This window comes from Eupeodes corollae, chromosome 2, assembly GCF_945859685.1.
Source record: "Eupeodes corollae chromosome 2, idEupCoro1.1, whole genome shotgun sequence".
Classification (NCBI taxonomy): domain Eukaryota; kingdom Metazoa; phylum Arthropoda; class Insecta; order Diptera; family Syrphidae; genus Eupeodes; species Eupeodes corollae.
Window position 1 is genome coordinate 71,740,932 of NC_079148.1, and position 25,462 is coordinate 71,766,393.

The 25,462-nt window shown below is 35.3% G+C and overlaps 1 protein-coding gene across 1 annotated transcript in view; it reads right to left on the reverse strand.

Annotated features, from left to right (window-relative positions):
* The window catches only part of LOC129948440 (AMP deaminase 2), a 108,473-nt gene extending 97,228 nt beyond the window's left edge, over nt 1-11,245 (reverse strand). The window contains exon 1 of the mRNA XM_056059443.1: nt 10,635-11,245. Coding sequence (XP_055915418.1) covers nt 10,635-10,740 — 106 coding nt within the window. The 5' untranslated portion in view covers nt 10,741-11,245. The remainder of the gene's footprint in view (nt 1-10,634) is intronic.
* Between the last annotated feature and the right edge of the window lie 14,217 nt (nt 11,246-25,462).

Here is a 25,462-nt window from a genome sequence, read left to right on the forward strand (position 1 = left end):
TTTAAGATAATTTGTGATGGAATTTAATTTATATTTAGTTTTTTTTTTTTGTAAAATACAGAATCATGAAAATGGATTTCGAATATTTAAAATTATATCATGTCATGTTTAAAGCTATGAGATAAAAACCTCCAGTATCTGATATTTTCAGTTTTATCGGTGAATATTTTGTGTGAAATTAAAAATTTTAAGTCAATATCTTTCACTGCTGTCCTAATACTTGAGTTCCATATTCCATACAAAAAATACTGATTACATTTTGCTAAGAACATTATTCTACGTTAACAACAAAAATTTGCTTCGAATGGAATAATTTTGAAGTCAATACCATTACATTCTATTCCCTTACTTACTTACTTAAGGTGGCGCTACAGTCCGGGGCGGACCTGGGCCTCAACCAACAAGCGTCTCCAGCCAGCTCGGTCCCTAGCTAGCTGTCTCCAGTTTCGCACGCCAAGTTGGTTGAGGTCCTCTCCCACCTGGGTGTGCCACCTGAGTCGCGGTCTTCCTCTACTGCGCCGTCCCTCGGGATTGGATTCGAAGACCTTCCGGGCTGGAACGTTGATGTCCATCCGCTCTACATGACCTAGCCATCTAAGCCGTTGGACTTTAATTCTGTTAACTAGGTCAGTGTCGCTGTACAGCCCGTACAGTTCGTCGTTCTATCTTCTCCTCCAATCTCCATCTATGCGTACGGGACCAAAAATCGCCCGAAGAATTTTTCTCTCGAAGCATCGTAAGACGCTCTCATCTTTCTTTGACAGGGTCCAGGCCTCAGCGCCATAAATGAGAACCGGGATGATGAGTGTCTTATAGATGGTGATTTTACATGCTCGAGAGAGGACTTTACTTCTTAATTGCCTTCTAAGTCCAAAGAAGCAGCGATTTGCAAGAGTTATTTTTCGTTTGATTTCAGAGCTGGTGTCGTTTTCTGTGTTAATAGCGGTGCCTAGGTAGACAAAGTCCTTAACTACCTCAAAGTTATAGCTGTCCATGGTGACGTTTTGTCCAATACGTCGTCGTTCAGTGTCCTTTTTTGATGACAGCATATACTTGGTCTTGCACTCATTGACCACTAAACCCATCTTCTTCGCTTCCGTCGCAATGCTCAAAAACGCTCCACTGACATCACGCTTTGATCTTCCAATTATGTCAATATCATCTGCGTATCCGAGTAATTGGATGGATCTTTGGAAGATTGTGCCTCTAGTGTTGACGGTTGAGTTTTGCACAATTCTTTCCAGAACGCTGTTGAAGAAGTCGCATGGCAGTGCATCGCCTTGTCTAAAACCTTTTTTGACATCAAATGCATCGGTAAGATCTTTTCCGACCTTGATAGAGCAGCGTGCATTCTCCATCGTCATTCTGCACAAACGGATAAGTTTGACAGGGATGCCAAAACTAGACATTGCTCGGTAGAGCTCTTCCCTATAGATGCTGTCATACGCGACTTTGAAATCGATAAAGAGATGGTGGGTATCGATTTGAAGCTCCTGGGTTTTTTCCAAGATCTGCCGTAGTGTGAATATTTGGTCGATAGTGGACTTTCCTGGTCTGAAGCCACACTGATAAGGACCAATCAGGTTGTTGACGAATGGCTTCAGACGTTCACATAATACGGCAGAGAGGATCTTATACGCAATGTTAAGGAGACTGATGCCTCTGTAGTTGGCGCAGTTTAGAGGGTCTCCTTTCTTATGTATCGGGCACACTATGCTGAGATTCCACTCATCGGGCATGCTTTCTTCCGACCAAATTTTGCAGATGAGTTGGTGCATGCTTCCTACCAAGTCATCGCCTGCTGCTTTGAATAGTTCGTCGGTGATGCCGTCAGCTCCAGCAGCTTTGTTTGACTTAAGTTTAGATATAGCTATCTTCACTTCGTCAAGGTCGGGTGGGCGGAATTGTTGATCTGCGTCGCCGAGGTTGAGTGGTTCTATCTCCCTTACAGCGGAATTCGGTTCGTCATCGCCGTTTTATAATTTGGAGAAGTGATCTTTTCATATTCTCAGCATCGCCTGTGGTTCTACTACGATGTTCCCTTGATCGTCTTTACAGGCTTCGGTTCGTGGCTGGTACCCTTGGGAGGTTTTTTTTACCTTTTGGTAAAATTTACGAACCTCATTCCTGTTGTGACATCCCTCTATCTCCTCGATCGCGCGCTTCTCATGCTCTCTTTTTTTCCGTCTAAGAAGCCGGTGTTCCTCTCTCCTCTTCTGCTCGTAGAGCTCGCGAGCAGCTCTCGTCCTTTTGTGCAGCGCCGTTTTGTATGCCTCTTGTTTCGCTGCGTGAGCTTGCCGGCATTCGTCGTCAAACCAGGGGTTTCGCTGTGGTGGCCGTGTGATTTCCATGTCCCCTTGTGGAAATTAAGGTGCGTGAACTGCGTACTAGCTACCAGAACGTCTTGCCCTGCAGCGAAATCGACCAGCCTGAATCCGTTGTCGGAGGTAGTGTCGTGCAGGCTGTATCTCCCGATTATGCCACCAAAGATGTCTTCTCTTCCTAGCTTGGCATTAAAATCTCCTAAGACAATTTTAATGTCATAGCCAGGGCACTGTTCATATGTCTTGTCCAAGAGCTCGAAGAACATATCTTTGGTGTCTTCATCTTTCTCCTCTGTTGGGGCATGTGCACATATTAGGCTTATGTTGGCGAATTTAGCCTTGATGCGGATTGTCGTGATGCGCTCGCTCACACTGTTGAAACTCAAGACTTTTTGCCTGAGCTTAGTTCCAACAACAAATCCACACCCAAATAGACGCTGTCTTTGTTCTCGGTAGCAGTCGCCGTAGTAGATATCGCAGTCTTTTAGTTTGCGTTTACCCGGTCCATCCCATCGCACTTCTTGGATGGCTGTAATATCTGCCTTGCAGCAGTTTAGGGCTTCCGCTAATTGTTCGGCTGCACGTGGTCTGTTAAGGGACCTAACATTCCACGTACATATCCGAAGTTCGTTGTCCTTATTTCGTTTGCGTGGGTTGTCAACAGTGAATCCGTCCGTATCCGAGGCTTGTTGTTGCTTCGAAACTATGATGTTTTTACGTGGCCAGGAAGTCACCCCGACGGCACAACCCCCAACCTGGAGGGCCAGATCCTTAGTATAACTCCAAGGAAGGGGAGCCGGATGAACCGCTCCTTATAGGCCTGGGCTCCGAATATGTCGAAGAAGCCCTATAAGGTGTTCACTAAGTAGTTCGACCTTACTGGAACTGTAGACGCCACCGTTGATTCTATCTCGAGAATTCGTCCGCTGCCGCCTGGATAAGGAGAGGTGCCTTAGTGGAAACACCTCTCCCCCCCTCTCTCGTTTGCTGCCCCGAACAACTTTCCACTGGGGTTGAAACCCAATCTCCAGTTGAGGTACTAGGCACCCGATGTTCACCGCGGGGAGGTGAGAGTAGGAGTTGATAGACAGAGGTTCTATTCCCAGAGATATAAAATTCGAACATCTGTTTTTTAGCAATGTTACTTGGAATTTGTCTGTAAATTCTTATTGTTTATAACAAAACTGACTGTTGGATTTTTGGGGGGTCATATGAGCCATAAAGCTTGTGCAGTTAAGTTGTGAAAGTAAACATTTGTTAGTTATTTAACGTCATTCACCAAAAAACGGTTTGTTGCCAAACAAATTTTTTACAAACGAACCAATAGATTTTTAGAACTTTCTCTAATGTTTTCTTAATTCGGTGTTGCTTCAAAAGGGTACCCCTCATAAAGAATATAAATGTCCCAAAAACAGCAAAAGTGACACTTTTGTTTAACTAATGGCTAATTGAAAAACACAATGCACATTTCATATCTATTAATATAAAAGCTTTGAATCTCTTGAGAACTGAAGTGAAAAGCTATTCTGAAACGTGTAATTTGAGACTGCCACACAAAAGTTTCTTCCCAGCTTATTTGTTTACCTTAGTTTGTTTTTATTTTATATTCATAGAAGTTATGTACTTAAATGCACTTATTTCTTTAAATGCAAGAAACATTTTTCTCTCTACAATTGTAAAGCTTTGTTGACTCCTTTAAGATCAAAATATTTTTTAGCATCAAAATTGAGTCCGAAAAACTACGACAACAAAAAAAACAGAAAATTCTTGATATCAGATTCTTTCTCATTTCCTGGGTTTTTGAATTTTTGTAGCGTTTTTAGCATTAATATAAATGACAACAAAAAAGAAATATATACTGTTAGGAAGAAAGCAAAGTTTCAAAACAATTAAATAATTTCTCCATGAAAGCCATAACAACCCTCTAAACTATTGTGTTTTGCTTTTATATATGGCATATTTAGAAAACTGTTAGAATCTTGGAATGCTTTCATATGAAGAAAGTCTACTAAATTAAATAGTTAGACCATACCTTGCTGGACAATAGCGTTCTAAAATAATTTAATAACTAAAGTTGTCACTTTAGCCTTTGAAATGTGTACATTTAAGGTTAATATGCACATTATGTTATTTAAATTTTGTTAGTGGTAAGTAAAAACTCGTCTATATGCTGAATGCGTGACCACCACCTGATTAAAAATCTGAATCCGCCCTTGTTAGATGGTCTACTGGTTCTTGAGATATCGACAATGGAAAATGATATCTCGGACGTACAAACGTATGTACATTGGGCGCATTCACAAAGCTAGTTGAATTTTGACTACGTAGTCACAAAATTGCACCCCAAAGCTAGTCAATCAGGAACTGTCATATTAATGACAAATACAAATAAGAAACATTCGTGTTTTTAAATTCAATATAACCAAATAGAAGACATAATAATATGATTGATTCATATTTGTATTTAAGTACCGAAAGATTCAATTCATTTTGAATTCTTGTGTCCTTATCGAGCAGCTGATTGTGAAACGTCAAAACTAGTGTGCACTAACTTTAAAGCCGAAAATTTTACACTACGTCGCGTCGGAGAGGAAATTTCAACTACTTTTACATTTAGCCAATCAGAATCTCTTGACTACGTAACCACTAACTTAGTGAATGCGACCATTCACGTGTACACGCATCTTTCTGAAAATCTTTGATTTACATTCTAGGGACCTTGAAGCGTCGAGAAATACTTGAATTTTCAATTCAAAAAATCAGACAAAAACTTATTATCTACGGAACAGAAGAAAACCGGTATTTTGAAAGATGCAAATAAAACACATTATGGATTTATCCTAAATGAAAAATAAACCTTATAAAAGGTGTCTTTATCCTTTAAACGAAAGTGTAGGATTTTACTGAGTTTTTTGAAAATAAACCCATCAATAGATTTTATATTTATTACTGATCAACAATTGTATTTCTTTTATTTTCTTTATGAGTATCGAAAAACATTTGGCGCTCAAGGTGCTTCCTATATCTTAGCAGATCGAATAAAAGCTCGATAATCGGCGTCATAACCGGGCACTGTCTAATAGGAAAGCAATAGACGTATTCTCAAATGACTTTTGCCGAAGCTGTATGTATAAGGAGGAGAAGGAAACAGTTCTTCACCTTATCTGTACATATCCTGTTTTAGCTCAAAAACGCAAGACTTACCTGGGAGAATTATTCTACAACAATCTCAATCACATTAACATATTTAGTCTTTTACGTTTCGTAAGGGATTCAGACTGGTTTCATTGAGATTAGAAGAAAGCCTCAAGATTCATCTGGCATTGAAATGGGCCATTACACTGGCCTTAGTGTGTCCTATTCTATCACGGACAGCTACTTTAACCTATCCTAACGTACCATAAAGATTGTACCTATTTTTGGAGTTACTTTGCTCCATGCCAAAAGAATACAATACATTTTAGGTAGAATTCTGCTTATGTGAAAAACTTACTTCTTATCATCCCAATACATCTCGAGTCTCGACCCATGATTTTTGATGATGACTCTTGCGACGATATATGTAAATTAAGACGATATTGTGAAATGTTTGTTAGGCGATAGTAATGAAGTAGTTTTTGAAAAAAAATTGTCTGAGGTGTAATCAACTATTTTACTCCGGTGAAATGTTTTCATTCGATGAAAAAATTTTACAATTAACTCGATTAAGAAATCTCTAAAACTATGGAAATGGCCACCTCAGAGGGATAAGTTAAGTTGTCTTTGGAGCTTTGGTTTAGGCACCATTCAACTATCAAAACCAGCATCTAAACAAGCAACCTTCTTCTTAATTGGAAATTTTACTTTTTGGTTCCTTACCTAATAATATTTTTTTGAATACCAATTTTCTATTAATTTTAAATTCTTTCTTTTTTTGTTCCTTTATTTCATAATAAATAATATATAAACAAAAACTGTTCGTTAGTTTTTCGATTTTTCATAGATATGATTCTTGGATAAATGTTAATCAAATACAGTATTATCTTTGCTCCAGCTATTCAAATATAACAATATGTATAAGCAAAAGTTTCAAATGGAGCAAAGTAATCCCGTCCTTTGGAAAACTTTGCCCCACTTTTTCACAAAAAAAAAAGAAATGTTTTAGCTGCTATTTATGTACATACCATATACAACTGTGAAATTTTAATAATAATAATTTAAAATGTTACGGTTTTTAATTTTTGAAAAATATAAATGGCACGTATTCATAAAGAATTACTAAAGTCGTGATTTCTTGATCTATAGTTTAAGGCTTGTTGATTTAATAAACACAGCTCTTATTCATAGTGGGCCTTACAAATAATCAAAATTAAAGCTCGCTTAAATATTTAACTGGGTTTTAAATATTTGCCATACCAATAAACTTTCTAATAGTTAGGTTAAGGGCTAAGGCCCAAATACTTTTCAGGTCACAAGAGTTGAGCTTTTTTGTGATTGTAATCTGCTGATTGTTCGTGGCATTATTTTATAGAAAAGTTAGTCGAATAATACTTGTTTTAATATATAATTGTGATTATGTTCTAATAAATATCCATCATTTAAGAAAGTGCTAAAAAACAAAATTTAAAAACGGAGCAGATCGTCAAATGATCAAAGATCGACGATGGCAATGAAGGAGCTACAAGTCGAAGCAGCTAGACCACTTGCGCATGTTATGGATTATAAGCTAAATAGTGGCAAATCATCATCAGACAAGTGGCTTTGAATTAACGCCGAAATAAGTAAGGGACCGATGGAGCAACTACAATTTAAGTCAATTTAATCGATCTCAGAGGGAAACCGGTGGTGGAAAACCTGTTAAGGAACCTTCTGAGTTCGGTTAAGATACCGCAGGATTTGATTGCTATGCCTTTTTTAAAAAGTCATCAATAAATAATTGTTACTCAAACATTTGTTTTGTTTTTATTTTGTCTCCCTAACATTTTCGAACCATTTATTATTTCGAACTCTCAATAATTTTAATTTAAATATTGTATAATCTAATTTTAATCAAATATTTTTGTTTTTATGTTTGCAAATTTTACTAATGTCAATTCAATGCTGTCTTTTTGACCGAGAATGTAGTAGATTTTGTAATAGAAGGCTAATAGTAAAAGAAGTATACACGCAAATTAACTCGCTGTTAAAATTTAACTCAACGATACCTAAACGTGTGTTTAGTAATTTATAATTGGTAAGGCCCAATGAATTTTCCTGATGTGTTTAGTAAAACCCCAGTTTAAGGTTGTATTCTACTACAATTATACTTCAAATGACAGTTCAAAGCAAACAAATACTGTTATATTTTCTAACTCGTTATTTTGTAAAACAAAACTATTTAATAGAAAATAAAAAAAAAAAACAACTAACAACGTTAAATAATATTTTTGATGAACAACAAGGAAAATATAAAACGCGAACGGTGGGAAAACTTATCGCAGTCAGACAAAGAACTTTGTAGCGAAAATTTCCAAAAAGAAGACCTACACCATCAAGTTTACGTACAATTTATTTGATATGATTTACTTTTTCAGCTTTCAATTCACAAACAAAAATCAAATATGACATTTGGCTGTGATAATAACTACTTAAACACAGCATTTCCTATATTTATAGTTAAACCACAGGTTTAGCTCAACACATTTTATTCCATTATTAATTGACTCGATTATTAAAGATTTAAAAAAACTAATTCAGAATTTAATTATTGCATATTTTTGTTGTTAAAATTTAAATAAATTTGTAGTGTTTCTAATAAAAAATAAAATTGTTTTTGTAATAGTTCATTATACCTATATTTAGTAGAATTAGTTCAATATTAGGCTGGTCAAAACAAATGCACCTTTTAAAAAATACATACATATATTTTTGTAGTCTTACTAAAATGAAGCTATGATTATATGTAGTAAACCACTTGTTTTTGATTACTTGTGCATATCTTTGAGGCATGGAGTTAATTAAATTGCTTATTATGCTGTTTGGGATACTTTCCCAAGCCAATTTAATTAGTCCTTACAATTTGTCGATCTACTATTCCCCAATAGATTTTCTAAGGGGTTGAGATCTACGGACTGTGCTGGTCATTGTAACACGTCAATACGATATTTCCTAAAACCACTTTTTAAGCGTATTGGACGTGTGCTTTGGGTCGTTGTCCTGTTGAAATATCCATTTCAGAGGCAACTTATTCTCATTGTTTGGCAGCATTATATTTTGCAAAATGTCATGGTATCTATTTGGTGAATCGGTCCCAGTTCATACCCTGAAAAACATCCCCACACAATTACGTTACATTCTCTGTGTTTCACAGTAGCTTTGGTGTAGCGTGGATTTAGTGCCTCTATGGCTGGTCTTCCAACACAACAAAAACCATTAGAACCCTTCAAATTGAATTTCGACTTGTCCGACAGCTCGTCTCCGAATTGTTCTCGGGCTACGTTCAAGTCGAATATTTCTCTCGATGATATAAAATTGACCTGTTATTATAGAATCCTCTCGTTTTGTTGTTTTTCTTGGTCTGCCACCTCTATGAACCGTTTGAAATGACTTTTAGGATTTGTAAAATTTTATTAATCGGCAAATCATTAATTTTGGAATCGAATATTTTTCCGATATTTTAATTTGACTCATTTCACTTTTACATTATTAGAAAATTTGTTCCTTTATATCGTTAGAGAATTTGTTTCCAACCAGTTTACAAAAGTTAGCTAAGAACACTGATTAACTTGCCCGTCGACTGCACTCGTTTGCCAACACCTTTAATATAAACAATGGATTTTGTAGTTAACGGACAAACTTTCTTCTATTAGTAAGATAAAGAGAGATAGCAATCAAAAGTTGCTTTTGTTTTGACTAACAAAATATTGGGTTGACTGTCCTGCTTATGTCATATTTAATGAACCGTTATAAAAACTATTTTCTCCTGTGTTATATTCAGAAGTACATAAATACATATGTATATACATAATGTATTAAATATTATTAAGAAAATTAAAAGATGGAAAAGTTTTAGTTGATGATGTTTTGGCCAACACTGTATATGTATTATTTGATATCATGTTCTAAATGGGGATTGCAAAATATATACACATAAATAATATTTTTATAATTATGAAGACATTTTCTGCAAAAGGTCCGATAGAATGGAGCAGAATTATCTCGGATTACGGTACATTGTTTGTTTGAATGTTCCGACTCCGATTTAGTGTGGTACTTTTGCAACGCGAATATAACCATCCTTTTTTAAATAAATCCTTCAAAGCAACTTTCTGACTTTAAAAAAACACGTTGTATTATGTTCTGTAAAATATAAAAATGATTATAATCATTTCGAGCACAGACAGAGTAGTAATAGCATTAATTCAGATGCCATTAAATTCAAACACTGGAACCGGCATTAACAAACATATATACTGATACCAATATAAAACACTGGTAGGTAATAAAATTAAATCGTCTAATGCACTCAAATGGCAAATGTGATACCCTACGTTACTGATATAGTAGGTATCTACTATTCTACGTAGGTAGAATCGTATGTTTCCAATCTTTCTTGGTTTTTATTTTAGAAAACAACAAAACAAAACTATAAAATTCCAATGGTGTTTGTCACAAAAAAGATACAAGTAGGTAGTGATGTAGGAACGATTGCAGAAATGTAGGTAGGTACTTTGCAACTACAGACAACTAAACTATCTGTAGCAGCTGTTTTTCTTTAAGTATTATTTTAATTGCTAAACTTAATCAAAAGCTCTAAAATAGGACACAATTGATCTGATATTTAGTTTTAAACTTTAATATGTAAATGGAGCTTTTTAGATGACCTCGACCTAACCGCCCATGACCACTGATTTGTGGGATTACCTACTTTGATACCCCATTTCGCCTTTACATATGTATATAATTTCTTTTTTTCCATCCCCTATACACTCGTCGTTGTTTCAAAGTGTACTCAAACCTTTAATGGGAAAGATTTTCTGATGGAATCTAGATCTTTTTATCACGAGAGGCATGTGAATGTCCTATTAATCAATAAATTTAAGAAAATTGCCTCGTTCGTCGTAACGTAATGGAGCTCTTTTATTATAAAGAACACCAACACACTAGCCCACTCCAATTAGATTTCCTGTCCTCTGTCGGGAAGAACTTAGAAATAGAAATGCGTCATTTCTTAGCGAGATATAGGTGACTGTATACATATGTAGATACCTTCGAAATGGATGGAAGGAAGTAACTACTCAACCTACATACCTATAGATATATAGAATGATATGAAAGGTTAACTACTCTTACCTGACTTGGACTTGGTTTCACTGTGCTCCATATCCATTTCCATGTCGACGTCGAATGCAAAACTTCTGGAACCCTTAACGTTTAGAGCATCGGTATAACTTTGCATCCTTGGAACCGAGAACTCGTGGAATTACCCTTAAGATGTACCTTCTTTGTTCTGTGATAATGGATTTCTTCTACCTTTCCACTTGACCAACAATTTTTTCCTTCTTTTTTTTATCTATTTGTCCAACAATTTTCTACTACTTTTCTTTTGTTTTGACCTAAATTCCACAAACAACTTCGCGAAACCGACCGAGAGGAGAGTCGAGAGTGAAACAGTAGAATTCTTTTTATTGAATTATTTCAACTTTTATTTTGTAAGTTAAATAAATTGCCAAACAAAGGAACTTATATCAATAAAGTAAAACAAAACATAAAAATAAAAGCGATATTTTGTGTTTCCTTATTAAATGCGTTTTTATTGTGCGCAGTTCCAAACTAAAGTTATTGTTAAAAATCTATTAATTTTTTGTTGTTTCTTGATTCTCAACGATGAATATGAAAAATTGTAGATAGAAGAGTTTCTGGCCTTTTGTATATTTTCACTATTTGACAGACGAAAAAAGACTGCGCCGTTCGTCCGCTACTGGATTCGGATGAAGCTGAAGCAGAGGAAAAATTGGAATTGCCAAAATGCCAACAAAAAAAATGTGTTTTCCAATTCTCTTTTGATGCGGTTTTTCTTGTGATGTGTTGTTTTTGTTTTCATGTTTTTGTTGTGTTTTATCTTTATCAGTTTCTTTGTGTTTTGGTATTTTTTGACATTTGAATATTTAAGAGAGTTTAAGAAAAGTACAGAGTTCTCACTTGTAGAGGGCTGCTACTTTTTAGTATCAACGATACTTTGTACTTTTTAGTAGAAATTAATATTTGGACAAGCTTTTTGGTAAATGAAGTGTCAAATCTTGAATAGGATATAATAAACGAAAGTTGTATGAAACTATCCAAGGATTTTGATGGGGAAAATATCAATTTTATTTCTAAAAAATTATCAAAAAAAAAGACTTTTAAAACTAGGCGTGTTCGAATGATATTTATGTGATTCTCAAAGAACTAAAAATAAACTTTGAAATTGTTTTGTGTCTTATATTGATTTTCGAGTAGCCTAAAGTAGAAATCATAAGCTTATGGCAGGTTCAGACAACATAAGGGACTTCATTTCCAGCCAACTTCATTCTTTGAACGTATGTACATATTGACCAAAGCAGCTGGTTAGTTTTTCAAGAGTCATCATTTAATGCAATCGCTCGGTTTGTTTTTAACCTACGTAGGTACGGTCATATTCATATTCATATTCATATTCATATTCATATTCATATTCATATTCATATTCATATTCATATTCATATTCATATTCATATTCATATTCATATTCATATTCATATTCATATTCATATTCATATTCATATTCATATTCATATTCATATTCATATTCATATTCATATTCATATTCATATTCATATTCATATTCATATTCATATTCATATTCATATTCATATTCATATTCATATTCATATTCATATTCATATTCATATTCATATTCATATTCATATTCATATTCATATTCATATTCATATTCATATTCATATTCATATTCATATTCATATTCATATTCATATTCATATTCATATTCATATTCATATTCATATTCATATTCATATTCATATTCATATTCATATTCATATTCATAATCATATTCATATTCATATTTATTAATTCATAATTCACATTAAGATTACAACCTTATTATTTGTGAAAGCTTTATAAAATATGTTAGAGCGTTCGAGAATTTTAAATTTAGTAGATACTAAAAATAGTTATAATAATCCTAAGCATCATTGGTCAGATGCGTTAAAAGACGATTTTTGAATGCGTTTGTGTTAATTATTCGTCTAATTGTAATAGGTAGTGAGTTCCATAATTGAGTGGCATGGACAAAAAATGTACGTTCAGATTGCAGGCAAGCAAATCTTGGCAGGATCAGTACGACAGTTCTTAACGAATTTGAAAAAGTTAATCGGTTGTGCAAATAATCAGGTTGACGAGACTGTAAAATACTGTGCAGCTGAATGAGAGTTCTAAATTGTATAAGGTTATCAAAAGTCAGACCCATTATTTGTTTAGAATAACTTGAAATATGGTCGTAATATCTTATATTGAAGATGTATCTGGCAAAGTTGTTGTAAATAACATTAAGTTTTCGCCTTGTATTTGAGACAACGCTACACCACACTTCACATCCATACAGCAGAATAGGTAATAGAAGAGATCTTACAAGCAACATCTTACTACTGACAGGAACAATCCTTTGGGATGTCCACAGTAGACGCAGAGCACTATATAACTTGCCAATTGTAGTAGCTGCATGGTGATTTCATGTTAAAGTCTCGTTAAAAATAATACCTAGATTCCTAGGAGACGTTACAAATTCAATAACTGAGCCACCCAGCAGAACCGGTGGAAAGCTTGTATATACACAAAGTTTTAGATTTTCTTGGATTAAGGGTGAGGTTATGCTTGAGAGCTCACAGTTGTATAACTACTAGATCCTCATTAACATAGTTAATATCATTTCTTATGCTATCTACAGGCGAGTGCCCAAGTATAATTGGACGTCATCAGCAAAACATATGAACTTTACAAGATTTAACCAGTCGAGGAAGCTCATTAACGTAAAGTGAAAATAATAGAGGTCCAAGAATAGAACCCTGAGGGACCCCTGCTGGGACTGTCAGAAATGAAGATGTTTGATTTCCTACAGCAACGCATTGTTCTCGATTAGATAAGTATGAGTGCAGAAATTTCACCGCAAACGAGAGAATTTGAAATCATACTTAAGTTTTTGGCACAGCACAAAGTGATCGACTGTGTAAAACGCTTTTGAAAAGTCTAGCATTGTTAAGAATGTAGCACGATTCATGTCCATCGCTCTGCGTACATCATCAACAACAAGTAAAAGCGCCGTTTTCATTTTGCCCGAAACCCGGATTGGTTTGTATCTAGCAGGCTATTGTATGTTAGGTGTCCTTGCATCTGTTTTAAAAGTAGTTTTTTAAAGACTTTGGATAGGAATGGCAGGATAGCAATAGGCCTATATTCTGGGTTAGCACAGTTTAAAGTCTTAGGGTTAGGAAGTATCTTAGTATATTTCCATATTCTCGGATACTCAGAATTAGTTAATATATAATTAAATAAATGAGTTATGTATTTAAGAATATGAGGAAGTACAATTTTCAAGAACTTCGGATTTATCCCATCTATGTCTGCCGCGCCTGATTTAATGAACAGCATTGCTTCGACGATATCTTCTTCTGTGAAACGAGTAAAGTTAAAACTTTGTTCAGGATCGTCAATTTCATTACTCGAAACATCATATGCAGAGCCATGAAAGTCAATTGAACTACGTGTTTTGGGAACAGATAAAGACACAAACTGGGCATTGAGTTGGTTGCAGTCTATGTTAGAACTAGGTTCAGAAATTCGTTTACCATTGCCCAATTTACTGAAGTTTTTCCAAAGGTTATTTCCAGATTGGTCATCTGGGTTCAATAAATTTTCATAGTAGCGTCTCTTAGCCGTTTTAATGCGAGAAACTACTAAATTTCGGAAGTAACGAAAGATATCATGAAAAATTGCTAGTTTATAACGCTTCCAACGAATAAACGCATTGTTTTGTTTTTTAATCTAATCTTTTATAGAAGCATTTAACCATGGCAAAGAATAACTTCTAATTATATTATATTTCATGGGTACGTGACAATCATAAAGGTTGTTTAGATTTTCTTGCAAAAACTCTGCCTGTTGGTACACAGATTGCATTTGATAGATATTTTCCCATTGTGTACTTTGTACATCTTAACTTAAACTATGGTTATCTATGGTCTGAAAGTCTCTATAACTTATGACTGCATCTGTCACGTCCAATTGAATATCATAGGTTAAGAATATCATAACATGACATGAGAAACCCGGGGCAGTTAGTTGGTTATAGAAAAGAGTTTTCTTGATATCACCAACAAAGAATACGCCGAGGAGAGTAGGGGTATGATTTTTAGCGAAGTGAGTTGCCGACGTAACATTAACAGGTAGAAGATTTAAACTTTTAAGATAATCAGTCATAGTAGCTGGCGAACGAATATCTAACAAATTGCAATTTAAATCTCCGCACAAAACTATGTTAGGAGCATAGAAAGAAAATCTTTGTAATGTATTGATTACTGTATCGCATTCAGTGTTTTTGTTAGGTCTATAAATCACCCCTAGCATAACACTCTCTACTCCACAATTAACTTTAAGAAGCAAATAATCATTAGCAGTGTTTTCACCTGATCGGCAAATTTCTTGATATCCTATTCCATTACGCAAGTAAACAGCAACACCCCCACCTACTCGACCGATTCTGCCACTTCGGAAGAGTTTGTAGCCCTCAATATCATACACCGAATTAGGAAACTTACAGTTGAACCAAGTTTCTGAGATATATATCACATCAACCTGTGAGTCATGTCTTTTTTTAAGCACGTCAGCTTTTAAATTGCGATTTGGTTGCTTTCTTCAAACATCGTTGTTGTATTTTACTCTTCAAATTGATTGTTAAAAAGACTCCAAGCTATCTATGTGACAGACTCAATTTTTGTATTTTAAGCAGTTCCATTTTATTGCGCTCGTCCACCTTTACGTGTTTGACATCGTGCAGGTAATTTTTCGTTTATGCTGTTAGACTGTAACCTTCCCAGTCACATGAGGTCTAAGATCGAAAACAGAAAGTTTCAAGCAATTTGTTTTGAATATTTCTCAAACTTGAACTGAACATACTTTTAAATTAATCATTTTCAGGAGGTTTTTGTATGAAAATTTATACTCGCAGTTTAAGGCAGCTGCTTGCCGAATTTACAATTGAAAATTTAGAATGAAACAACAACAACTTGTGTGTGCTACCACCAAGTTCATAGGCTGGTTCCAAGTTCATACTGAACCGATTAGCATTTTTCTAAGCACACACAAGTAATTGTTGTTGTTTTATTCAGGTTCCTTCTATTATCTCCTCTCTTTTTCATAAGCCAACGATTTCGATTGGATTCGTAGGAGGGAGATGAGGCGAAAGAGTTGACACGGGTCAAGATTTTTTTTAAATTTTTACAATTCTAAGGAGGTTTTTGTATAAAATTTTATACAAAGAAAGATAGATTTTCAATCAGTCAAATTCAAAATTTGATATTTACATAAATCATGAAATCGATAATTTTTCGTTTGTTTCTGCTAACTTTCTATTGTAAATAATACTGAAAACTTACATCTTCTATAATTCTACTTCCAAGCCAGTTGACTCAGAGACATTTGGAACCGGTCCAAATATGCCCAACAGTCACGACCGAGTCATAGAAATTTTGACAGGTTGATCATTTGTATGTTTTTCATTTCTAGCACTAGCAAATTCATGTAAATATTTCTGAATGATATACAAATAAAATTAAAAAATAAGGTGGCGCAACAATCCCTTTAGACATATAACCTAGTTACTTACAACTCTCAACCATTCATGTGTGCGAGTACTTTTGTCAGAAATGGGAGGGGACCTATAGTTTTAAGCCGAATCCGAAAGGCTAACTTGAAAAGCACTTTTTAGGACAAGAATTACACTTGGAGAATTTGTCAATTCCTTGCAAGAGGGATTCTAAATAATTATCAACGTAAAGAAGAGTTGAAAATTTCAATTAATGTATTTAGAAAAATATAAATTACTAAACTTGTAAGCAGAAATATGTATATGGCCCATAATGGTAAATGTTGGTCACTGAACCAGGAAAAATAAAAAAGGGAAAGAGACATTAAGCATTTGTTTCCTTAAATTATTATATGAGATTGATTGAGGTAGTTTTTAGACAGCTAAATAAGATTGTGTAAGACAGAACTACTTGGCTCGTTGATTCCCCACACTATGCAGAGTCAAACCTTTGTCTCGTTGGGTCTGTATCTTTATATTTAGACTTATGAAAAACCAATTGGATCTATAAGGCCAAGTCGAGCCACCTCAGTTTAAATACACAAGTTTGATTTTAGTTTGGATCGGATCGGGTCTATTTGTCTCTGTCATATATGGCTAGCTTAAAACATGACTCTCAAAACAATAATATTGTCTTGTATCTAATACTTTTACGATTTTTTTTAGAGATTCCGAAGGGTGTTATCAAAAACAATGGTTACAAAAATTATATAAGAAGATTTTGATAAATTTGAACTTGAAGTTAGGAGGTTTAAAGGGAAATGTTTGGCATTTCAAAACTTTTGATGTTACCTAGTTTTTATACTATGATTTCAAAACATATTCAAATTTTGAATGGATTTAGGTTCGTGATGTTTTGACTACCAGCCAATGCAACAAACTTCCAAATTTCAGTGCACTCTCACAGCTAACCATGAAACGTCAAAAGTGTCTTTAAGTCCATCTCCATTAAATTTCAATTAAGCCTTATTTCACAAGTCTATGTTTATGAACAAAAAAGATTTCTACTTCTCGATTGGCACATGGTAAGTTGCTTCCAACACCACCTGGAAATCAGTGCGTGTACTGACAATGTTTTTCCCATAAGAAAGAAGAAAAAAGCGGTGCCAAATACATTCCGATATCAACGAAAATAAATAAATAAATAAAAATAATATTATACAAATATTTACTTATAAGAAACAAACAACTAAAAGTACACCTCACCCATACTAAAGTAGTATTCACGTGAGCGCGACCAACGAACGACGAATGAATTACAAAATGTGAATTTTTATACGTTTGAAGATTTTATTTCCACACAAATTTCTAACAAAACGAAAGCAATATAGTTCCTATTTGATTTATGAAACATACTTTTACTTTTCAATGTCATATATTAATAAATTTAAGAAAACAAATTTATTCGTCGCGAACAAAATTTAAGTTTATACGAACTTCCAAACTATATTCGCGTTCCACATTATCCACACTCGAAACGAATAAATAATCGCGCGTACTTAACCTAAAATAATCATTCTTGTTCATTCATTCGCGACGAAATAAATACTCTCATGTGAAAGAAATGTCAAAATCGACGAATATTCGTTCATTCGTTTGTCGTGCTCATGTGAATAATGCTTTACTCTTTCAAATGGTACCTAAAACGTTTACATTGTATTTTTAGAGTGGCATCACTAATGCTAAGTAAAGAGTGTTTGTTATTCTTTTTGCTACTATTCGTTTTTACTCTTTTTTTGTCAACATTTTGAATTACGTTACATTACATTATCTTACAACTAAGTTGTAATTGCATTAAGTTACGTTAAAAAACCGTTTAAATTTAAACTTTCACATCTTTTTCATAAAATACTCGAGCGACTGCGTTCTTTGAACGTACATTTTTACCAAGGCAACTAGTTAGTTTTTTGAGCACCACAAAATTCAAACTCGAAACTTTACTTCACTAACCTCTACCTTCAGTTGATCGTGCAAAAACTACCAAAAACAACATTGTCTACAAAACGCTCCTGAGGCAAGCTACAGTTTCATCTCGACCTGTATTTTTTATTTACAAAAAAAAAATATTACTTATTTCTTTTCCAATTTAACAAGGAACTCCTAAACACAAAATATTAAAAAGAATTTTGTAGAAAATAAATAAAGCACAGATTAATAAAGTTCAGCTTTGAGTTGAATGAAAAAACTTGATGGATTGTCATTGTGACATAAATACTTGACTTGACAGTTAGGGACATTTTTCTTGACTTACTTTCCAATAAAGTTGCCGATCCTTAAACTATTACAAACCTCTTTGCCTCATACTTCAGCCAAACTTACCGTAATCATCTTGAAGAACCTTGTTCATTACTTTTAAAAGGTACCTCATATACTACCATTACCCAAATGAAAATAACTGATGATACAAAAATTAGTTCTACTTAAAAAAGATGATTTCTCCCCTGGTCCGGATGGTTTGCCTGGAGCAACCAATGGTGTCCTGAACTACAGGCACATAGCCTACTTTTTGTTTTTCAAAAACATTTTTTATCATCTATTTTCATTGCAGACCTATTTTTTTCCCAACCAAATCATTTATTTCAATTGCAGATCCACTACAACCAATCCTACCGAATTTGTGTCCAAAACTCTAAACGAATTACGAGAAAGGGAATGAAGTGAATATATTTATCTTAAACATAAACCGATTGATTTCTCAACCTTTTTGTATTTCATGGCTCAGATCGTACCTTAAAAACCAGGCATATAGAGTTGTTTTTAGGTTCTTAATTTATAAATAAATAAATTGGGTGGCACAACAGTCCGTTTGAGTACTAGGGCCTAGTGACTGACAACTCTCAACCATTCCTGTGTGCGAGTACTGTTGTCAAGGATGGAAGATACCTACAGTTTTAAGCCGAATCCGAACGGCAAATTTGAGAAAGCACTTTTCATGACAAGAATTACTCTTGGAGAATTTTTCAATTCCTCGCAAGAGGCAGTACCCGTGAAAATAACTTTAGGTGGCATAGGCAGGGATCGAACCCAAAATTTATCGCATGACAGTCTATTGCACTAACCATCATGCCACGGGAGTCCCTCAAGGAAGCCACGTTGGTCCTTTGTTATTACTTCTGATTCTGTCTTACTCTAAAATGATCTTGACTCATTTTATACTTGGTGCAAAATAAATTTCTTAGAATTCAAAATAGCTAAATGCCAATTCATAACATTCACCCATAAGCGATCACATCTTCCCTACCGAACTTATAGCCTTCATGATGCTACCATTTATTATGTCTGTTCCATTCGTGACATTGGAATTATTTGCGACACTCAGTTAAATTTAGAGTCCATTTTTAATATTATACAAAACAAGGCTAAATTATCAATTAGCTTCATCAAACGTTGGTCTAAGGAATTCTCGAGCCCCTATGTCACTTAATCCCTATATACCACCTTTTTTTAGACCTCTAGTTGAATAGACTAGTAAAGTTTGGTCTCCCATCAGAACTCACACTCTTAAAGAATTGAATCTGTACAACTAAGATTTCTTCGATTTGCACTCCGTGGTTCACCTTGAGACCACTTCTCCAAATTATATAACGGCGATGACGAACCGAATTCCGCTGTAAGGGAGATAGACCCACTCATTCTAGGCTACGCAGATCAACAATTCCGGCTACCCGACCTCGACGAAGTGAAGATAGCTCGGTAGGACTTGGTAGGGAGCATGCACCAGCTCGTCTAAAGAAAGCATGCCCGATGAGTGGAATCTCAGCATAATTTGCCCGATACTTAGAAGGCAATTGAATAGTAAAGTTCTTTCTCGAGCATCTGAATTCACCATCTGTAAGACACTCATCATCCCGGTTCTCATTTATGGCGCTGAGGCCTGAACCCTGTCAAAGAAAGATGAGAGCGTCTTATCATGCTTCTTAGGCTGACGAACTGTACAGTTACACTGACCTAGTTAACAGAACTAAAGTCCAACGGCTTAGATGGCTAGGTCATGTAGAGGGAATGGACATCAACACTCCAGCCAGGAAGGTCTTCGAATCCAACCCCGAGGGAAGTGGCAGTAGAGGAAGATCGCAACTCAGGTGGCGCACGCTAGGTGGGTGAAGACCTCAACCAATTGGCTGGCTGGAAACGCATGTTGTTTGAGGCCCAGGTCCACCCCAGACTGTAGCGCCACCTTAAGTAAGTAAGTTCACCTTATGAAGATCGTTTAAAATGTATTAATCAAAGCATCCGAAAATGCCGCGAAGTCGCTGATATTCTCTTTCTACACCAGCTTTAAATAGGTACCATAAACTCACCATTTCGTTTAGATTCCTATCGATACTAATAAAAAGAACATTAAACAAGCACATCTGTTTCGCCTTCCTAATCACCATACAAATGATGGCCTTTTTGAACTTGTTACAAGGTTGCTACGCTTAGCTAACGACCTGCATACCACTTTTGGCTTCTATATCAGTCCTCCCCCCACCCCCCTTAGAAACAAACTCTACAACTCGCAACCTTAATATAAAAAAAAATACATTTAAGTCTAGCTTTAAGTCCTTTTTTGCATTAGGGGTAAGTAAATAAATAAACGAAGAATAAATTAAGAAAACAGAGTCAGATATGCCAAAGTCCCGACTGAAAAGTAAACAAATATTTCAACATGGCCTAATAATATGCTTTTTCTAGTCTGAGATGTTTTGAAAAGTCGAGGCAGATCTTGTTTTTTTTTTTTTGAGAAATCTTAACTTAAGTATCGCAAATTTTGAAAAGTGAAATTTGTAGATATTTTAATATCTTGTATTTTGAATGATTGGCTTTCAATTCAATTTACAAAAAAAACTGGTTTATTTATAATCTATTAAATCTCTGAGATTGTCCTCTTTCAGGTTTACAGAGCAGAAGAATTAAATGTACAGTGAACCAATTGTTAAAATGCAATTATCTATGGAGCTGATTGCAATAAAAAACCAAAATACTTACATATCACTGCCAATCACTAGGATGAGGCCACATATTTTTCAACCGATTTTCGTTCTTTATACCTGCTGGAAATTTCGTACCAATAAAAATGTACTACATTTGAGTAGGTAGATTTTTTTTTATTTTATTTTATTTTATTTAAAAAAAGTAATAAAATTCAGGGGTTAAATAGAAAAAACAGTTGGAATTTCCCTACAACAGTATGAAAAAGTGCGTCACTTGGATGAGGCCACATGAAAAATCTTATAAAATATCAAAAAAATGAAAGAAATGTTTACAGTTTTTGGTTTTCAAACATTTATTTATTAAGTTTTTCTCAATTAATAATGATATGATTAATTTTCGATATGACCTCTATTAGACGGTTTGGAATGGAATCATAAAGTTTTTTTAAATAGTCAAGTGAAATCTCGTGCCAGGCATCACGGATAGCTTCAATTAAGGAGTCCTTGTCTTCAAATTGTCTACCGCCTTCATAAACTTTTCGAGATAGCCATGCCCATACGTTTTCGATTATGTTCAAGTCCGGTGAATAGGGTGGCCATGGCAAAAGCTCTACGTTTTCTGATAAAATCCAGCTTTTGACAACCCTGGAAGTGTGGATGGGGGCATTGTCTTGTTGGAAAATCCAAGGCAGAGGTCCAAAAATATTTTTCATCTTCGGAAATGAGCGTTCCAACAAGTATTTGTAGCTGTTTCCGTTCATTGTTAGAGAAAGAAACTCCAATTCGATTTTGCCATAGTAGGTGATAGCTCCCCACACCATAACACCTAATGTACGGCTGTGATGTCTTCCCAAAATTAGTTCCTCTTTTCTTAAATCATGGAAATAAAAGTTGTAACCATCGGGGCCGTCAAGGCTAAACTTTTTTACATCCGAAAAGACGACGCGTTTCCATTGACTGCTCCAAGAGACATGTTCTGTTGCAAAGTTCATTCGCAGCTCCTTGTGTACTTGCTTTAGAACAGGTTTCTTTTTGAGTTTTCTTCTCTGGATAGTACCATCTTTTCTTATTATCCTTCGGACTGTCGAAATACTGGCTGATACTCCGCTTTTGGACCTTATTTTAGTAGCTGATTGAGTAGAATTTGAAGCAATACGTAAAATTAACCGCTTTTCTCGGGATGTTGTTGCTTGGGCTGTGCGTCCTTTTTTGTTTTTTCCATAGTTTTGAGGATCAGCAAGATAGTTGTTTACAACTGTCTTACTTCTGTTCAGCTTCCTTGCTATTTCTCGGCTTGAGAGTCCCCTTTCCTTGAAAGCATCGATTTGTCCTCTTTCTGCTACTGACAACGTCTTTCCGGAACCCATTTGTAGTTGAAATTTAATAAAAATAGTTATTTGTAAAACGTTCTTAAATATTGTAACCCAAATTTAAAAAAAAATTGCTGATCTGAACTTCTACAACGAAATATTCGCAATGGCCTCATCCTCACTTTTTTATATCCTTTTTAGGTAGCTCATTCATTAATGTAGGGAAATTCCAACGGTCTTTTCTAATTAAACCTATAACTGTATCACTTTGTTTTAAGAAAATATGTACCTACTCTCATGTAGTAAAATTTTCCGGGTTAAACAAATTCCAACAGGTATCGGACCGAAAATCGGTTGAAAAATATTTGGCCTCATCCTAGTGATTGGCAGTGTATATATATATACTTTTTTTAAATAAATTATTTTATTAAGAAAAAAACAAATTCAATGCATAAAGTCCTTTTTATGAAACAAAAAAAAAAACTTGTACACTTTGTAGTTACAATACAGAACCGTTATCCAATAGGCTCTATCAGATCATCTCTTTTTTGAAAGGTTTACTTTTTTCATGTTGCCAGAGTAATAATTTGTTAAAAATTTGTAAGAGAAATTAAAAAAAAATGCAAAAAACAAACTTCACTTGATATGAAAAAACTTTTTGTTAAGTTGTGGGACGAAAAGAAAAGTCTAAGACAAATCGCTGATATTGTGAACAAGCCAAATTGCACAGTTCAGTACGTTATTAATTCTTACAAAAAAAAATAGGAATTTTTAACAAGACCAAGTGGAAGTGGGAGACCGAGAAAAATTGATTCTAAACAAACCAAGAGGCGTATAGTATGGATGTTACAAAGAAACATCAAAATTTCGGCAGTGGAAATAGCGGAAGACCTCAATAGAAACAAAATTATCCAAGTTCATCCACAGACGGTAAGCCATTTTTTACTTTCGGAAGAGTTTAGAGGTTTAAACTCTTTCGAAACAAACCACTTTTATCCACCATAAATGTAAAGAAGCGCCTAAAATATGCCAAAGAGTACATGAAAAAGCCGATAGAGTTTTGGAATTCCGTTATTTATACCGACGAATCCAAATTCAACATTTTAAGATCCGAAGGCCGACGTTTTGTTTGAAGAAAAAAAGGTACAGCCTTAGATCCGATGAATGTAAATTGCACAGTCGGTGGCAACGTTATAGTGTGGGGAGCGATGGGAGTAAACGGTGTTGGAAATTTTCAATTTGTGGAAGGGACAATGAATAAGTTTGACTACCTGAACATCTTGAAAAATAATAATCGATGCAAATGGACCATTTGGGTTTTCGAAATGTTGCTGTTTTTTAATTGAATTTGTAAAATGTACAAGTTTTTTTTTTAAAGATGCGTCGAAGACTTTTTTTGCAGTCTCATATGGGATTCCAACTTTAAAATGTATTGTATTTCGATGCGGAAGAGTGCGGTTTTCAAGCCTATGATAAAATATTGCAGTTGGGTGAATGCACCAATTGGTAGAAATAAAACCAATTATTTCATCAGTTGTTGTAGATGAATGAAAACTCCCTAAATGGTACCACTTAATGTTTCTAGCAATTTTAAAGTTATGCCTCCAATTTGCTTAGGCCTTGTTTGTAATTGGCCATCATTAGCAACAACAACACCTTCACTTCCACTCTCCGTATGAACAGCATCAATAAAAGCACCCTTTTCCGAAACAGAAACATCATCAATGACACCCGCAGCAGCAACAACGTCATGAGCAACAACAACACCTTCACTTCCACTGTCAGCAACACCAGCAAAAACATCCCTTTCAGCACCAGAATCAGCATCAACGACACCCGCAGGAGCAACAACAAGTTCACCATCATCAGAAGAAGATTTATCATTCGCAGTCGATTTATCGTCATCCACTGAGCCTATCATAGCTACAGTATTGTAAACATCATCTGGCACAGAAAATTCGTAGATCCCAAATTTTCCTACGCCCAAATGGTGTCAGGGAATGGGAACACGAGACAGGCTCCACCAACGGTTGCCCCAAAGGCCCCTGTGCCTAAGGCACCAGAGGTGCAGCCTGACATTGTAGCCTTGTTGTTGAGTATTCAAGGTCAACTAACAGGACTGCAAAGTCAGATAAAGGAGCAAGGCAAAAGGGTAGATCATCTCTACTCTTTGTTGCCTGGCCTGGCGCAATTTAGATCATAATGGGCGCGCTGCCGGAGACGCGCCTTAAAGTCCTAGCTGTGAATGTAAATTCACTGATTAGGATTGAACGAAGAGCCAATATGTTCCAATTATTGACAGACTACAGTCCCGATGTGTTTATGGCTAGCGAAACTAAGCTAAACCACAAACACAAATTGACTCATAAAAATTACAATATCGTAAGAAGAGACCGGCCCGACTCCACTCAAGGGGGTGGTGTCGCTCTCTTTATACGAAAAGGCATTAATTATAAAGTCATATACAACAATGAATTGCGAAAGCTCAAGACACTAGAAGTTTGCGTTGTATGCATCTCTCTCACTCAAGGGAAGCGGATGTATATGATTGCTGCTTATGCGGCTGGAGCTCCGCAGGTTACTTACTTTGTTTCAGAACTCGAGATTCTTTTTAGGGAACTGAAACTGAGCTTGGAAGAAAACTATTTCATCATGGCCGGTGATTTGAACGCAAAACATGAAGATTGGGGAAATCAACATAGTAATCCCAGAGGTAATCATCTTTTTAATTTGATGAATCTTTACAGCGTTGAATATGGCATCGACCTGTTGGCTACCGAAAAGCCATCGTATCCAAGAAGTGGCTCCTTTCTGGATCTTTTGCTGTACGATACTAGACTGACAGTAACAGACAAAGTAGGTAATCACCCTCGAAACTGCTTACAGACAGTCGAGTACGACAGTGATCACTGCGGACTGGCTGCTGTAATGCAGATTCCGAACGAACGCGTAGAGTTGGAGGAATACGTTGCAACGCACTCTTACAATTACAGTAAGATGCGTTGGCCTCGTTTCACCAACGCCTTAGCGAGAGAACTTCGTTCGAGTGACATAGCC